The 19019-nt window shown below is 37.7% G+C and overlaps 2 protein-coding genes across 2 annotated transcripts; both read right to left on the bottom strand.

The window, feature by feature from the left end:
• Nucleotides 1-1371: 1371 nt before the first annotated feature.
• Nucleotides 1372-2331, bottom strand: LOC105883487 (olfactory receptor 52H1-like). The gene has a single exon (XM_012786608.3). The coding sequence runs from the start codon at nucleotides 2317-2319 to the stop codon at nucleotides 1372-1374; it is 948 nt and encodes a 315-aa protein (XP_012642062.2). The 5' UTR covers nucleotides 2320-2331.
• Nucleotides 2332-17485: 15154 nt separating this feature from the next.
• On the bottom strand, nucleotides 17486-18445 carry LOC105883486 (olfactory receptor 52H1-like). The gene has a single exon (XM_012786607.2). The coding sequence runs from the start codon at nucleotides 18431-18433 to the stop codon at nucleotides 17486-17488; it is 948 nt and encodes a 315-aa protein (XP_012642061.1). The 5' UTR covers nucleotides 18434-18445.
• Nucleotides 18446-19019: the final 574 nt, after the last annotated feature.

The raw sequence follows: 19019 nt of genomic DNA, 5'->3' as shown, positions 1-19019 counted from the left end.
TGTATCTGAGGTGAGAATAGCAGCAGCAGTTACTAAAGATACTATCATAACAGCTAATGTTAGAACAGCAGTTACAATCTGCCCAGCACATCCACCTATATTATTCTTTTAATCTTAGCACTTTCCCTGTGAGCTCAAAAAGCAAACACTGAAATCACAAAAGGATCACATATAAAAAATGTGATACAACTTTACTGGTAAAAAGGTCAAGTAGCCATAGAAATAAACAAGCACTACTGGAGAAGAGGGTAGAAAAATAATATCAGACAAGTGGGCCAGAGATAGATGGCAGGAAGAGGAAGAAGAGACAGAATAGGCAGCCGTCCCCTTGCTTTGCTTTGTTTTTCTTGCTCATTAGTCTTTCATGGGAGCCATTCCTGCATGTCAACACATAATCATTCATTTGAACACCTACAAGGATTAAAGGACTATGTACTTTTAAATTATCTCAGCTCAGAGTCTACTTATTTATTATTCCTTCAGTAAACTTTTAAAAATATCATGAATGGGCAAAGCCATGCTGTCAGAAAAATGGAAATAACCAGATGAGTATAAGAGAATACCAGAAAAGCTCCAGTTATCTGAGAGTGTTTTAGCAAGCTGGCACAGAAAGCAGAATTTCCCTATACTTGAATGTGTCTTAATTTTATATAGAAGAAAAGAGTGGAATTATGTTTACCAGAGGTGACAGGAAGTGGATGGGGAAGGGGGGGGATGTTAGTCAAAGAGGTCAAAGTTGGAGTTAGAAAAGAGAATTAAGTTATAGTGATGTATTACTGTATACTGTGGCTACTATAGTTAATAATAGTGTACTGTATACTTCAGAATTGCTAAGAGCAGATTTTAAATCTTATCACCACAAATAAATTATAAGTGTGTGAGGTAATGTATTAAGTTAATTAGACTGATTTAATCGTTCCATGATGTATACATGTATAATAACATCATATTGTTCCATATAATATATATGATTATTGTCACTTAAACATTATAAAAATAACCAAAAAAATAAATTGTATCAAATTTTAAAAGAAAACTAGAGTGCATAACATTATATCGCTCATTATAGCTCTAAATCACAATTTCCAAATTTTATTCCCTTTCCATTCAGACTAACTCACCGGTCTGTTTTCACTTCCATTTTCCTGATGACAAGATCTTATCCCGTATAATCCGTTATTCCAGAAGAAAAGAGGTCATCAAGAATTTATTTATAATAGAAACATCTCTGTCATATAGATCATGACACGTACCTGGTGCACAAAATCTTCTGTAAGCATTTCTCTCTTTAAATAGCATTTGTCTCTTCATTCCTGCTACATTTCTGTGCACTATAAATTTTTCCTGGCTTTTCCATTGCCCGGTGGACCATCATTCCAGACTCTTGGTAGAAAACAAATGTACAACCTTATCTCTGATCTGCTTGGTCTTCACTCCGTACACAATGGGGTTGAGTGCAGGGGGGATAACAATATACAGGTTGGCAAACATGATGTGGAAAGTACGAGAGATATTGTGTCCAAAGCGATGGGCAAGGATGGAAAAAAAGAGAGGTGTATAGAACATGAGAATGACACACACATGGGAACCACAGGTACTCAGGGCCTTCTGGCGGGCATCTCGGGAGGGGAGGCGAAACACAGCACAGAGGATGAGGGTGTAGGACACAGCAATGAGGATAACATCTGACATGACTGTCATGAAGGGAACACAAAAGCCAAACCAGATGTTGATGGAGATATCAGCACAGGCAAGCCGGGCAACACCTATATGCTCACAGTAGGTGTGAGAAATGATGCGTGTCCTGCAAAAAGGCAAGCGTGTCAGCAAAAATACATCTGGTAGGATGATGCAGAAGCTTCGAAAGGCAATGCCCACAGCAATCTTGATGATGGTTTTGGGGGTCAAGATGGTGGTGTATCTCAAGGGAGAGCAGATGGCCACGTAGCGATCAAATGCCATGGCCATCAGAATGGCTGAATCCAGGGCAGTACTAAAGTGGAGGAAGAACATTTGTGTAAGGCACCCTGGGAATGTGATTTCTCGAGCCACCAGCCAAAAGATGCTGAGGGTTTTAGGCACAGTGGCTGTGGATAAGATGAGGTCAGTCATGGCCAGCATGGAGAGAAAGAAGAACATGGGTTCGTGAAGGCTACGCTCCACTGCAATGAGGTAGAGAAGGATGCAGTTTCCCATAATGGCTAAGATGTAGATGATACAGAAGGGAATCCCAATCCATACATGGAATTGCTCCAGGCCTGGAATCCCCACCAGGATGAAGTGTCCTGGGTTGTAACTGCTCAGGTTGAAAATGATCATGGCAGACCAAGATGGCACCAGTCTCAAATCCTGAAGACAGAAGGTGATAAAGGATAGTTAGAGAAACTTGAGTCATTCTGATTTCCAGCCAATTATCAATATTGGTTCCTAAAGACAGAGTGGCCATATAGTTTATCATTCAAGTGGGTCCCCTTTGAAGTCCCACTGAGAAGTTGAAATTAATAATAATGGCAGCCACATGCAAAAACCAAAATTGTCCCAGATACATGTGGATGTACAGTTAGCCTACTTAAAGAAAATTCCTTTCTCTTGGCCACCCAAGTGGTTTACACAACTTCTCCAGGAAGCCTTCCAGACTGGCCACACTCTTCATTGTACACTGTCTTCTGATACAAGTTATCACACTATAGGATATATTTTTAACACGTTAGTGGATTACAGTTTATGTGACATTATGAACATCATTGTTGTACTTGCTCTGTCATTGTGGATGTCAATATCTGTCCTAAGAAAACCGCTTGCTTTTCTCAAGGCCACCTGATGACTATGTCTCTTAAATTTGTGAGGTCAACACCACTTCATTGCCATCCAAAAATCTAATTCAGTTAAGGAAACAATACCTAAGTTCCTACACTATGCTAGATGACAAGTGTAACTCAAATTTAAATTAGAAAAATTGCCTATAACTAGGCTCATGAGCACTTCTCCAAAAAAAAAAAAATAATAGTTTTCCAGCAACCTGTTACACAAGTGTGTAATATCCTAATATGTTAGACTTACTAACCCAGTCAATCAGGATTTCTGTTCAAAAGGATTATTTGTTTGTGAATACATATTCTATTAGATGGACACATTAAACCAAGATATATATTCTCTCACTTAATACTTTTCTACTGAGAGCATACAATTCATCTTTTGCTAACACTAGAGACCTGGTTAGGTTGTCAGAACCTTCATGTTGAAAACCCCTCTTCTAGGCTACTCACATACACAAGCAACATATGGCTCCAGCATCCTGAAACCATATACTTAGAATCATAGCTCTCCCAGCCTGTCTGAAGTCATCCTTTGTTCATACATATGTGGGGAAAGGTCTTCTCTAGTTTTTATATTTCCATGTACTCAAATACAGTCTTGTGTGCCCAGTCGTCCAAAAGAATTGACAAACACCTGGGCACCCACACAGAAGATGAACCCTCAGACTTCTCATCTACAATCAGACATACCCATACTGTGGCACAATCTACAACACATTCTTATTTTTTTTTTCTGTCAACATGCCAATGCCATTAAAAAGGATAGGAGAGATGGTATTAAATGAGAAAAACTCATTTCAGCATTAAAATAAATTTAAGAAAATGAGCAATCAAATCCATGTGGTTCTTGATTGGATTCGTTTTAAACAAATAAGCTATAGAATTCAATTGATAAATAATTAGGCAAAACTACATAAGAGATAGGTATTAGATGATATAAAGGAATTTGTGTTAGTTTTATTAGATGTGATTATGACATTGTGATAGATACACACTTTCACACTTTCACACACATATGCACACATATGCACAGATGTCCACAGTATCTTGATACAACACTGACACTCAGTATGCTCTCTGGGGCTTCAGAAAGCTAGATCCCAGAACTTAATTTAATCCCAGTTCAAAAATTTACTAGCTTTGTGAATTTGGGAAAACTATTCAAACTTAATGATCCTTTGTTTCATAAGGACCATAAAGTTAGGATAGAATATTTAATTCCTTATAAAAGAAATTACTATCTCAAATTCTTACAGTTATTATTTGGACAAAATGAAAAAGACCCAAAAATAAGCTTTAATGCAGTCTGGACATAGTAAGCACATAACAAACTTTACCTCTTTGGATTAGGTTATATTTTGTAACATTAACATTATCATTAGCAGTCAGACTACACAGTAAAGGAGGGAACAGAAATAGGCAGATGCATAAATGCTGACAAGAGCACCCCTGGGCACACACACATACTGGCACACTTAATTCTAATCTTAGGTTAGGTTTATGAGTTCTTGTCATATGTCTGATACAGAATTGCCTGAACAATACTAAGTGTGGCTACACTTCACCCAGCTATGTAGTTTCCATCCGTTCTGATCTCTGGTGCCCATTCAGTGGAGCACACACACAGGTACTGGAGACCATGACCTCCATTCATAAATGGGAGTTGCTCAGGGAAGAAGGTTATAGTGCCCAGTCCATGGTACCTAGAAAATAGAGCCCTGGGCTTTTCACTTACTGCCTGTCTTCCTCCAAACCTTATTCCTATCTAAGCCCCCTCCAACAACCGACACTCACCGAATCTTTGGGATCAGGCTAAAGGAAAAGAAGAGTGGGCTGACAGACACACAGATAATCTGCCAGGGGCAGACACAGAAACCAAAGAACAGAGTGGAGTGGAAAGGAAGTTCTGGTAGAGAGCTTAATTCCCTGCCCATTTATTTTCTCTCACTACTACTCAATCCAGGGAATATTTAAGAAGTTAGGACCTTAGGGACTCTGATGCCTCTCTTCTCACCCTCACAGGAAGAAGATGGAGAAGTTTCCATTAACCCTGTCCATGCTTTTCTGTTATTGACTCAAGATGCTTTATTTTATTTTGTTATACATTGGCATTTGAGCTGATATGTACCTGCCTATCATATAATGCCTGTTTCAACCTCATGCCCCCACTTAGAATAAATGACTTTGGACAAGTTACTTAATATCCATTGAAAGGTGCTTATATTAATACCTACTTCTTACAATTGTATTAATGTAAGGATTGACAAATTAAGAAGGTGAAAATACTTCCAAAATACTCTTTTGACACACTTTTTCTTCTTTCTCTTTTGCCTGATCCCCAAGATTCAGTGAGTCTTGGTTGTTTGAGGGACTTTGATTCAGACCAGATTTGAAGGAAGACAGGGAAGGAGTGAAAAGTCCAGAACTGTATTCCTAGGGGCCACGGACTGGCCCCTTGCGAAAATGCTTAACATAGAGGCAAACTCATAATACAGATGAATAATGTAGGGCACCTGTTAAAGTGAGGATTACGTGGCTCACTTCAAAGTATTTTAATACTATTTTTTAGAGGGGGTGGCTAGAATCTGTGTTATAAGCTCTGCAGTGGATGTGGATGTTTTGTATTTTTCACTGGGCCACCAGTATATATGTGGATGTAAGCAGAAAAACCAGAAGACAAGGAAGTTGGTTAGAACTATCTCCGTTGGGGCTGATTTGGAAAAAGTCCTGGATAACATTTCATTTGAAACACTACTGAGGATGTGCCTGGGTGGTGGGGTGGGGAGTCCCAAATGGCTACTTATTTGAAACATCTTTGGCTAAATGTTCCAAGCTAGTGTCCAAACCATCATGTTCTAAACTGTATCCACTATTCCCTAAACCTGCTCTTCTTTCAGGGCTCCTAAGTTCAGCAAACAGCACCTCACTACTCATAAGGATTCTTTCTTTTTGCCAACTTTAATTGTTGTTAAAATATTCTCTAAATTTATTCTTTCTCAGTTTCCACTGCCCAACTACCATTATCTCTTGTCTAAATTGCTCCAGTAGCTTCTTCAGAGATCATCTTATTTTCATTTTTGTCTTCTTCAGTGTATTTTCCACACTGCAGACTGACTTCTTTCTAAAATGCACATCTGATTATGTCTTTTCTTAGCTTAAATGTCATTTTGTTCCTGTGTCAAGATCTCAGCACTTGCTGTTTCCTCTACCTTTATTTATCTTCGTCCTATATTTGCATGACTGGCCACATTACATTTTCATTATTGAGAATTCAGCTCAAATTGAAAGTTCATTATACATTTTTATTAGTAAAGACAATTAAAGTACATAAAATGTATTCCTATGGAGAAACTGCTGGATCTGCCTGTTGGTACTGTCATTAATTTCTAAAGGCTCAGATCTTAATTTTTACTGAACAGGCTCTAATCCCACAATCCTGACAGCCAAGTCAATTTACCTGAGTTTAGTTAATGCAGTCTCTCTATGCTATGCCTACAAAGATATTCAACATAACCCTGAGTGGAGAGGGTCCAAAATTGCTCATTTGTTTGCATTTATCTCATCCATAGATATGTTTCTTTCTGCTTGGACACAGAATACTAATTCCATTTTCAATGGCTTTTTATGCCAAATATTGCAAGACTAATAAAATTTATCAAAAATGCCAGTCTAATGCATACCAGAATTGGGTTAATATACTACAAGTTGAATTTTCTTGGGTCATTATCTCGATAGAAAGAGGAGGTAGGCTTAAGACATGAAAATTTCCAATTCTTACCTTTGATATACTCTTTGTCCTCTTATGAATAAATTTTTTATTTTATTTACTTATTTGTGTTTTGACTATGGACTATATGGAGAAGAGCTGGTTCTAGGTAACTTCCACAAATATTGTATCAGCACTGAAAACACCTGATACACACATAAGATTACATAGAATTTAAGAGTTAAATGTTGTCATAAGAACTTGGTCTAATATAAATAGTTTTCTCAGGAATTAGTTACTAAATTCCAGCAGACTAAAATAGGAATATGCTTAGCTGTTCCCCTCTTTATTTACAATTTGCATCATAAATACTTGAACTGTGCCTATGACCCTTTACAAACACTTCAATAACAATAACAATAACACACCACTACTTTCTGTACAAAAGTAATGATTCTATTAGCATGATCTAGGAACAGTGCCTTCACTGCTATTTACTTATCATAAAGGAGTACAAATCAAATATTTTAAAATGGAAGTCCCCACAATTCAATTACCACCTCCTATATAACAATTTAACTCGAAATTCTATTGCTATTTTTAAGTGATTAAATAATTGAATGATTAAAATGGAAATTTCTGTTTTCATATTTTATACATGTTAATTTTGGTACGTATTTAATTACCTCAACTGGCAAGTAGCTATTTTTTACAACAAGGAATCAAAGTTATTTTACAGGAGCTCCTTAGCACCATGGGAAGGCATTCTGTTGGTTTATTTCTGTTTGGAATTGAGATGCCTTTCCCTTGGCCTGTTTAAAATGTAGTTTTCTTGGGTCAAAATAGGCTGCCTCCTACTAACGATTAAAGTGTGTATGAAAGAGCACTATAGAGTGGCTGCTGAGTCCAGTAAACCCCATCCTCACCTCCAATAACTCTCACAAACTTCATCACAAATTCTGTAACAAAAACAATACATTTACCAATAATGTTTTAAAATACAATTTGGACTGTGATGCCACTTTGCTTAAAATCTCCATGACTTCCCATTACTCTTAGAATACTAAAAAAACTCCATAAAATGATTTGAATTTTTCCATCATCTACAATCTCACCTTTTGCTATTCTCTCTCTGGGGAGGGACAGGGGAACCTGCAGCCTCAAGGCCACACATGGCCCTCCAGATCCTCAAGTGCAGCCCCTTGACCAAATCCAAACTTCACAGAACAAATCCCTTCATTGAGAAGATTTGTTCTGTAAAATTTGGATTCAGTCAAAAGGCCACAGTCGAGGATCTGAGAGGCCACAGGTGGCCCATGTCTGCAGGTTCCCCACCCCCACACCCCATTGCTGTTTCCAGTTGTTTGATGGATCCAGCCCTTTTCCACTTCTGTAATTTCCATGTGCCAATCTCTCTACCTGGATCATGCCCTCCCCTACCCCATTTGACTGACTTCTCATGGTTTCCATCTTTCTTAGAGAAAATGTAATTTTCTTCAGGAAGGCTTTTCCTTTCTACCTAATTTAAAGTTGGTTTCCTCTGATAATTGGTTTCTGAGAGCACTGTTTTTAATTTTTGTCTGCTCAGTCTATTGTAAAACCTGATGCACTCTGAAGTTATATGTTCATTTGGGTGTGTTTACATAATTGAGGTCTGCCCCCCTCACTAGACTGCAGACTACATGAGGATCAGGGTATTTCTGTTTTATTCAGCATAGCACATAGAGTACTTGAAATATAGTTTCAGACATGGAAATGTCAACAATTTGCTAAATACTGTTGTATGAATGAATCTCTAAGATGGATTGTGGTTCGCTCAGTACTCTGAATGTTCTAAAGTAGCTGGATTAAATCAGAAGTAAAGAGATTAGCATCATATTGGCTCCTCCAAGAATTACTAGCTTTTGCTGAATGGAAATTGAGAGTGCACCACATCTCTGTACTAAGATAAGGAACTGAAGAGTCCCAGGAAAGTGCATATTCTGTAAGGATGTGATTCATTACATCACTGGATGCCTATTTTTTTTCCCAAGAGCTCTCCGAAAATGTCTCTTTCTCTTCTTTATATCTGGAGCAGTTTTGCTTCTCTGAACCATTGATTAGCTTCTACTATTATCGCCACCATGAATTATGTAACTCATCATGCTTAACTCTCACATAGATGTCTAGAAAGCTTAGAGCTAAATTTCTACCCCACATGTAATAACAGAATAGGAATTCGTAGCAGGTGGATAGTGTATTTCCAGCCTATTTCTTGTGTTAATTAAAAAAAAAATTATGTCTGTTTTCCTTTTCACCTTTATTTTCCTATTTATACTTTGTAGTACAGTCAAATGCCAAATAATGTTTCTGGACTCCACATATGACAGTGTCCCCACAGAATTGTAATGGCATATTTGTACAGTACCTTTTCTCTATTTAGATATGTTTAGATATACAAATACTTACCACTGTGTTACAATTGTTTACAGTATATAGTACAGTAATATGCTGTACAGGATTGTAGCCTAGGAGCAGTAGGCTATACCGTATAGCCGAGGTGTATAGTAGTCTACACTGTATAGTTTTGTATAAGTATACTCTATGATATTCATACAAAATGACAAAATTTCTTAATGACTCATAAGGGCCCATTTCTCAGAATATATCCCCATTTTTAAGTGAAGCATGATGATGATTTTATTTATGATATTCAAAATACATCAAATATCTTGGAAACAATGCATGTAGGTGTTGTCACATGGTGAAAGAGAATATAAATTCAAACATAACTCTTTGAGTCCAAAGGGCATAGCATTCCTGTTAAAATGATATGTTGAGAGCTATTGAAGAAATATAAATCCAGAAACATGTGAATGAGGTAGCAGTACAGAGGTGGAACATAGTCTAATGGTAAAGAGACTGTGCAGAACTCTGGTATTTTGGGTCAAGTGAGAGTGATGAGTTGTTTGGACTACTGTGGTAAGGGAGGAGGCTGCTCACTCAACTGGTGAATCCAAGAGGTTGTTCAGAAGGAAGCCATAGGCTTTGAGAACATATTAGATATGAGAGGTAAATCAGACATCAACCCTTATTTGACCTGGCAAATACCTTAAAATAGGTATTCATTGACCGAATGAGTGACTAAATGGCTCACTGTGACCAAATTAGACATTAGAGATAATGAATTGTATAGATATATATTTTTATATTGGGACTACATCACTATTGAGATACAAAGATGAAAAAGAGATTTAGGACCACCAGTGCATTGAGTTGGTCACGTCACAAACCCACTTAGGCTGTACATACTTTTCCATTTTATTAGTGATAGGAATTTAGCTTTTGCCTTTTATTCCTTGCAGGGAACTCCACCCACCCACATCTCAAGATCTGACTTTCTCGAGATTGAGTAAAAATTAGTTTTGAATTTTACCATTGTCGCCTTCTTTTGCCTAATGAAAGCATCTGCACACTTAAATCAATAATTTTATAATTATTGCCATTCATTTATTTGATAAACATTGCTTGTGTAGTAGTGTATGCTGGGACCTATATTGAGAACTAGATAGGAGCAACCACATTAAAATCCAAAACCTTGCAGTGTCATCACAGAAGTAATTCCCTACCCTGCTACAATATATAAATAAAATTCTATAATTCTATAGAATTATAAATTCTAAAATTCTAGTAGGAGGTTGTTTAATTTCCACGTTTTTGTGTAGAAATGTGAGTTTCTGTTAGGGTTGATTTCTAGTTTTATTCCACTGTGATCTGAGAAGGTACATGGTATGATTTCTATTTTTTTAAATTTCTTGAGATTTTCTTTGTGTCCTAGGATATGGTCAATCTTACAGCATGTCCCGTGAGCTGATGAGAAGAACGTATAGTCAGTGGATTTTGGGTAGAATGTTCTGTAGATGTCTGTCAGACCCAATTGTTCTAGAGTTTTGTTTAAGTCCATTATTTCTTTATTAATTTTCTGTTTGGAGGATCTGTCTCGTGCCGTCAGTGGGGTGTTGAAATCCCCGGCGATTATGGAGTTGCTATTAATCCATTTGCTTAGCTCCAGTAAGGTTTGCTTTATGAATCTGGGTGCACCTAAGTTGGGTGCATATATATTTAAAATTGTTATCTCTTCTTGTTGGACTGTGCCCTTCACCATTATATAATGACCCTCTTTGTCTTTTACTACTTTTGTTGGTTTAAAAACTAAATCGTCTGAAATTAGAACTGCCACACCAGCCTTCTTTTGGCTTCTATTTGCTTGGAATATTGATCTCCACCCTTTTATTTTTAGTCTATGTGCATCCTTGCAGGTTAAATGTGTTTCCTGAAGACAGCATATACTTGGCCTGTATTTTCTTATCCATTCAGCCAGCCTATGTCTCTTGAGTGGAGAGTTTAAGCCATTCACATTTATTGAGAGAACTGATAGGTAAGGTAGATTACTGATCATTCTGTTGGGTTGGATGTTGTTGCTATGATTTCTGTCTTGAGCCATTGTAATATCTGGCCTTTAATATCTTTGGGTTTTGGTTGTTTTTATATCCGTGGATTATTATTATGATGTTCCGTGCATAACGCTGTTTTAAGTACTTCTTGTAGGGCTGGTCTTGTCTTGGTGAATTCTCTGAGCCTTTGCTTTTCTGAGAATGTTTTTATTTCTCCTTCATATATGAAGCTTAGTTTTGCAGGGAATAATATTCTAGGCTGGGCATTGTTTTGTTTCAAAAGAGTGAGAATGGGGCCCCAGTCTCTCCTTGCTTGTAAAGTCTCATTAGAGAAGTCTGATGTTATTCGAATTGGCTTTCCCTTGTATGTCACTTGCTTCTTTTGTCTTACAGCTCTTAGAAGGGCCTCTTTACTTGATACTTTGGTCAGTCTGATGACTGCCATCTTGCTCCGCCCTCCCCAATTCTAAAATTCTATAATGCATAAATCTGAAACAAAACCTCAGATTTGCCAATCATTTTATTGGTTTCATTAAAAGTGTCATAATGATTTTAGAGCAACCACAAGGAATTGAAAAAGATTTTGTTTCCAAAAGCAAAAAAATACATACGAATTTATTATTTCCTAGACACAGAATTTGTTTGGCTGCAGCTGGAATGACTGAGTAGACTTCTGCCTATAAGAGCAAGGAAACTAAAACCCCAGCTGTGACTAATAAGGAAATTTTTTATTTGTCTTTTCTTTGGGGCACTGGCTACATGCCAGTGCCCCAAAGTATAGAGGAACATAGTCTAACTACATGCAGGAATAGAAAGAAGCTGTAAAAGTGGGTCACAATTGGGAAAATCAAATCACTAACAATTACAGGCTCCTACTATGTACCAGGTTCTTATATAGTACTATGTTATTTAGAACAACCTCGTGAGATATGTTTTTTATACCTATCTTTTTTTGTTCTTTTGTTATGTTTTGTTTTGTTTTGTTTGCAGAAACTCTTGGAAGTAATGTTATCTAAGATCTCACTTCTAGTAAGGGGCAGAGCCAACATCATTAGATTCCACAGCCCCTGCTCTTCGATGCTGTCTTCCCACACCAGGTGATTGCCTCGACACACTGTTATAAGCCAAGAATGTAGAAAAGGTATGCAGGTGTAGAGAAGGATGTAAAGAAGTGGATTGCTGGAACTGCAATTTGTCCAGCACACACCAACCTTACCCGAATTTACATGACCATTCTAATATCGCAGCCACTATTTAGAGACCGTTAGGGCTTGCAGACCAAAAGTTCTTTGGAACTGTGATGCTTGATACCTCACCGTGGAGAGTAATGTGAGAAAGGATATGAGCCTCCGTCTCTAGTCCGCCCTTAGGAATTAATGTGGAATCTTGGTTACAAAATTGAGAAAATTGGTTCAAACGTGCTTGTTATAAATACAGACGCGCCCTCTAGTGGAAAAAAATAGAATTTATATCCTAAATAACGGTTCATTTGTGCTCGTTATAAATACAGAGTTGCCCTCTAATGGACGAAAAATAGAATTTATGTTCTAAATCCTGGTTCATGATAAAAGCAAATAAGCAAACTTATAACAAGAGCTAATATTTTTGGAAAACCTTATATATACTACACAAATCTAAAGGTATTTACTTGAAATCATTTTTTAATTATCTTAAAGTTCATGTGAGATAGGTGATACTATTATCCACACTTTAAAGATGCATAAACTGAAGCAGAGAGAAGTAACTTTTCAAAAGCCACTCAGTAGGAAATGGTAGGGCTGGAAATCAGAGCCAAGGGGTCTTTTCCTAGACGTCCAGGTATATAGTGAAAATTCTCTATCGAGCCAATAGACTATGTGGCAAATAGTATACATATATGATATTTGTGTAGTAAATGACACAAAAAGCATAAAACAAGTTAACATAAAATTAATCATATCCCTTAGGATTATAAATGTAGATTGTTTGGATTTCTCTATTTAAAAGTAGAGATATCCATGAAGTTTTTCTATTTGATATATTTTTTATTTCAAAATATTAATCAAATACAAATGTTTCTGTTACATGGATACATTTTATCATGCTTACATAGGGGCTTTTAGTGTGCTCATCACCCAAATAGTGATCGTTGTACCCAATAGGTAGGTTTCTAACCCTTCCTTTCTTTCCCCTTCCTCTCTTCTTGATTTCCAATGGCCCTTACATCTGTTTGTGTCCAGGTGTGCCCATCAGTTAGCTCCCAATTATTAGAGGCTGTATGTGGTGTTTGTTTTTCTATTCCTATGGGCAGCACCCTAGGTGTGTGGAGGCTGACAGCAAGGAAAGAATAGATCAGGAGAAGAGTTTGGAGAAGTAAACAAGGACCTGAGCCTTGTGATTCACAACTGGAGTCCTAAACTACAGAATAAGAGATTGAGGGGCTGGGGGAAGTGTAGTTGGCTCCATAAGCAAGAAGACCTTTTTTTTTCACAATAGGATTATTTATTCAGTCATGTGTGTACTCATTGGTCCTGGGATCCTAAAGTTTGCATCACCACTGGTGCAGTGCTTCCATCTCCCTTACTCTTTCTTTTCCCACCAGGAATGGTTTAGCTACTGTGAAGTGTCCTCCTGCAGCTTTTCCCTGTCAGCTGTGTGCTGCCCCCTTTGGGTGGAGGATGACAACAGACACTATGTGCTCTCCATGTGCTCTGTCTTTACACTGGGTGGTGTGAGCTGCTGATGCCTTTTGCACGTCCCATCTTCAGAAACCCCTGTGGGAATTTTAAGAAAATTTTACCTTACTCCATAACCATGTAACCTCCTTCTTCTCAACTGCCTGCTCAGATTCTTCAAATACTATGGGGTATAGAGAGAATATTTTATGTGTTTCTGAGTTGAAGATTTCTGGATAATTTTTCACGAAAACTTTGGATGCTGGGCTAAGCACAAGCCTTGAGAAATTAATTTGGAACTACATAGATATTGAGAGAACTCCAGAGAGATTTACCTAACTCCAGAAGTATTGAGACATTTCAGGTTTGTAAAGCTAGTGACAATGGCCTTATCTTTTCCCTGGAGAGATTCATTTTCGATTAGACTGTAGGGAAACATTCTGAGAAGGATGGAGGTATGTGTAGGGGTTTGGGGTTAGAGAATACTCTCTTTGGCTTTTAAAGCAGAGAGAATATATCTCTTTGTGTCTTGCCTATGATGTACATCTTGAATGCCTATGGCATTTTTCCTGGCCTTCCTTGCATTGTTCGAGGAGTTAGAATCAGTTGTCGGGGGACAACATAGTTATTCATTGATTTTAAAATGAATAATAACTTTTTAAATCTCTGGTACAGGACACTTTGTGTGAGCATTCAAGATAAAATTCATAATATAAATATTTTAAACCCCACACAGCGCAATGCAAATTTCTAGTGTAAACAGTCTTCTAGATCAATGAAATTCAATCCCGTGTGTTATGGTGGCTGCTGTACCTGTGCCTATCCCTGTCTTTCCTTCCCGCTCTGTTTTCTTCTTTTTCCCCACAAATTCCAATAAAATAATATGTTATCACACCACCCCCAACAATACTGCCAAGCTGAGGAATATGAAGTGTCACTGGAAAAAAAAAATGACCAAGGGAACATAAAAATCAGAGTTCGGAAGAAGAGATCCCAATAGAATGGTTGAAGCTCAAGTGCAGCTGTATAAGGACTAAGTCACTATTTCAGCCACACTCAGGCCTGTGAGTTTAGCTTCAAGAGGACTATTGCCAGGGGTGTATAACAATTGATGAATGTTTAATAACTAGCTTTGGGGAATTGACTTGTAGAGTTACTAATTCCCAAATTGCAGATAGTTAGTTTTCAAGTGTGATTAATAATTAATTTCCAAATGCCAACAATACCATGAAACTATGAGACATTTTACAAACCTTTTCTATGGATATTCCAGTCCATTCCCTACAGTTGACAAACACTTTGGCTTAGGAACACACATGTTTCTCCTTGCCAATCCCTCTGAGTAATGCCATCATGCAAACGAATGACTCTTCCACCAACTTAGACATACAGACCTTTGAACCACATGGTTTCCCACCTAAGCTAAGGCAATGCCCTCTGGCTGGCAGGTCTCATCCATTATTCTTGAGGCTCAATTTCTTTGTGTTCTCCAAAACATATCACAGAAATGGGCTCTTCCAGAAAGCTTTCTGTGACTTCAATAGTGGTTGAGGATGGTTACTTTGTACTCCTCTAGTACCATACTCCAATCATTGCAGTATGTAAGATTGAAATTATCTGCATAAATGATCTATTTGTATGGTTTACTCTTCTTTCTTATAAACAGTGTGTATCCTTGCTCCATGTCTCTACTTTTAGTTTATATGCATTTTCTTTCATATAACAGCTGCTTTGTGAATGTTATTGGACTAAAATTATAATAAATAAATCACGTGCCTATTAATTTTAATAATTTAGCTGCAAAATGTCAAATAAAAAGCATAAAAACCTCAAACTGCCTCCTTTCTTTTAAAGCATGCATTGTAAATCTATTCCATCACTCATTTTTAATACGACCTACATTATTCTTCTAAGCACAGAAACTACCCCTAATTGTCATGGACATAGGAAATAAAGCACATATGCAATATTTTGTCCAGGTACTAGTTCCAAGTATCTGGATTAAGCTGGAGACAAATGGGATGGGAGAGTGAGCAGGACTAAATCCAAAGGAATAAGGAAGATCTAAAGAATGGTTAGATGTGGAAATTCTGGAAGAAAAGGTGCTAGGGACTTATTCATTGATCCCTACAATTTTTAAAATACTGTACTAAACTCTGAGGATGGAAAGATAAAACAAGACACAACTACCCTATTGATAGAGTCTCTAATGTAAGTTGGGAAATTTGCACAAAGGGGAAATATATAGGATAAGACAGTTTATGTTGGGAAAGGTTTCCTGCTGAGTTTTTGTATAATTGTCAATTTTGAAAACAAACCAGAACATGCAATTTTATTCATGGTCCGATAATGGCACAGAAAAATTTCCAACCTTCCTCACCAGAAAGAGCCATTGGCAGCTAGGGCATAAATCTGAACTTGGGGAAAGCAAAACTGAGCCTGATCTCTTTTCATCTTCCATAATCAGTAAAGAGGAGGATGATTTTAAGTGACAAAATGACGAACTCAAAATTTAAACATATTGTGTCTGAGGTGAGAAAGGCAGCAGTAATTAGTAAAGATACTAACATAGCAGATACTATTAGAACAACATTTACAATCTGCCAAGCACATCCATCTATATTATTCTTTAATCCTAACACTGACCCTATGAGCTCAGAAAGCAAACACTGAAATCATCAGAAAGATCACATATAAAAACTGAGATATAGCATTGCCAGTAAAGAGATCAAGAAGTCATAGAAATAAACAAACTCTCCTGCGAAGAGGGGAGAAAAATAATAGCAGACAACTGGGCCTGAGAGAGACAGTGGGAAAAGGAAGAGACAGAACACACAGTCGTCCCCTTGGTTTTGTTGTGTTTTCCTCGGTCATTAGATTTTCATGGGAGCCATTCTTGCATGCCAGCACATAATCATGCATTTGAACTCCTGTCAGGATTAAAGGAGAATGTACTTTTAAATTAGCTCAGAATCTACTTATTTATTATTCCTTCAGGTCATTTTTAAAAATATCAGGAATGGCTGATGTATGTTCTCAGCAAAATGGAAATAACCAGATGAGAATAAGAGAAACCAGGAAATCTCCTAGTATCTGTAAACATTTTTAGCAAGCAGGCTCAGAAAGCAGAATCCCTCCCTATACAATGGAATGTGGCTTAATTTTATATAACTGGAGTTAATATAGATGTAAAGAGGAGAATTATGGTTACCAGAGGTGACAGGAAGTGGATGGGGACGGGAGATGTTAGTCAAAGGGCTTAAAGTTTCAGTTAGAAAAGAGAAATAAATTTAGTGATCTATTGTATAGCATGGCTTCTGTAGGTAAAAATAATGTACTGTATACTTCAGAATTGCCAAGAGTAGATTTTCAATGTTCTCACCACACAGAAATGATAAGTGTATCAGGTGATAGATACCTTGCATGATTTAATTATTGCATGATGTATACATGTATAATAACATCAGTGCTTCCACATGAATATAGGTAATTATTATTTATTAATAATACATTTTAAGAATGATTTAAAAATAAATTATTTAAAATTTTAAAGTAGAACTATACTGCATAACAACATATTGCTCATCATAGGTGCAAATCAAAATTTCCAAGTTCATTGCTCTTTCCATTTAGAGTAATTCAGCTGTGTGTTTTTATCTCCTTATTCCTGCTCACATGATCATGTCCTGTACAACCCCCTACACAACAAACAAACACATACAGAGGACCATCTGCTTCATATAGATCATGCCAGCTTGTGGCTACACCAAATCATCTATAGGCAGTTCTCTCTTTAAACAACATTTGCTTCTTCATTCTTGCTACATTTCTCTACATTATAAACTTATACTGGATTTTCCATTGCCCAGTTGGACATCATTTCATACCCTTGGCAGAAAACAAAAGTTTGACCTTATCTCTAATCTGCTTGGTCTTCACTCCGTACACAATGGGGTTGAGTGCAGGTGGGATAACTGTGTACAGGTTGGCAAAGATGATGTGAAAGGTGCGAGAGACATTGTGTCCAAAGCGATGGGCAAGGATGGAGAAAAAGGCAGGTGTATAGAACATGAGAATAACACAGACATGGGAACCACAGGTGCCAAGGGCTTTCTGCAAGGCATCTCGGGAGGGGAGGCGAAAGACAGCACAGAGGATGAAGGTATAGGACACAGCAATGAGGATCACATCAGAGATGAGTGTCATGACAGGAACACAAAATCCATACCATATATTGATAGAGATATCAGCACAGGCGAGCCGGGCAACACCTATATGCTCACAGTAGGTGTGGGGAATGATGCGTGTCCTACAAAAAGGCAGGCGTGTCAGCAAAAATACATCTGGTAGGATGATGCAGAAGCTTCGAAAGGCAATAACCACAACAATCTTGATAATGGTTTTGGGGGTCAAGATGGTGGTGTATCTCAAGGGGGAACAGATGGCCACGTAGCGATCGAATGCCATGGCCATCAGAATGGCTGAATCCAGGACAAAGCTAAAGTGGAGGAAGAACATTTGTGTAAGGCAGCCTGGGAAAGTGATTTCTCGAGCCCCAAGCCAAAAAATACCGAGTGTTTTTGGAACAGTGGCGGTGGACAAGATGAGATCTGTCATGGCCAGCATGGAGAGAAAGAAAAACATGGGTTCGTGAAGGCTACGCTCCACTGCAATGAGGTAGAGAAGGATGCAGTTTCCCATAATGGCTATGATGTAGATGATGCAGAAGGGAATCCCAATCCACACATGGAATTGCTCCAGGCCTGGGATCCCCATCAGAATAAAGTTTCTTGGGTTGTAACTGCTCAGGTTGAAAATGATCATGGCAGACCAAGATGGCACCAGTCTCAAGTCCTGAAGACAGAAGGTGGTAAAGGATAGTTAGAGAAACTTGAGTCTCTCATTTCCAGCCAGTCATCATTATTGACTCTTAAAGACAAAACGACCATATAGTTTATCATTCAAGTTGGACTCCTTTGAAGTTCAACTGCAAGGTTGAAATTATTAATAATTGCAGTGGTGTGCAAAAACCAAGATTGTTGCAGACACACGTGGATGTACAGTTAGTCTACCTAGAGAAAATTTTTTCTTTCTCCTGGCCACCCATAGTACTTTACACAACTTCTCCAGGAATCCTTCCAGACTGGCCACACTCTTCATGGCCACACTCTGTCTTCTGATCAAGTTTATCACACTATAGAAAATATTTTTCACAAGTTAGTGGATTATAGTTTATATGACTTTGTGACTATCATCACTCTACTTGCTATATCATTGTGGAATGCCAGTTTCTGCCCCAAGAAAACTACTGGCTTTTTAAAAGGCTATCTGATGACCCTGACTCTTAAATTTGTGAAGTCAATCCCATTCATTGCCATCCAAAATCCTAATTCAGTTAATCAAACACTGA

This window comes from Microcebus murinus, chromosome 4 (assembly GCF_040939455.1).
Source record: "Microcebus murinus isolate Inina chromosome 4, M.murinus_Inina_mat1.0, whole genome shotgun sequence".
In the NCBI taxonomy this organism is placed as follows: Eukaryota; Metazoa; Chordata; class Mammalia; order Primates; family Cheirogaleidae; genus Microcebus; species Microcebus murinus.
This window is presented reverse-complemented; position numbering and strand designations above follow the sequence as displayed.

Bases quoted from the DNA above. Each gene is read 5' to 3' on its own strand.
- LOC105883487 (XM_012786608.3), bottom strand. From the start codon at position 2,319: ATGATCATTTTCAACCTGAGCAGTTACAACCCAGGACACTTCATCCTG.
- LOC105883486 (XM_012786607.2), bottom strand. From the start codon at position 18,433: ATGATCATTTTCAACCTGAGCAGTTACAACCCAAGAAACTTTATTCTG.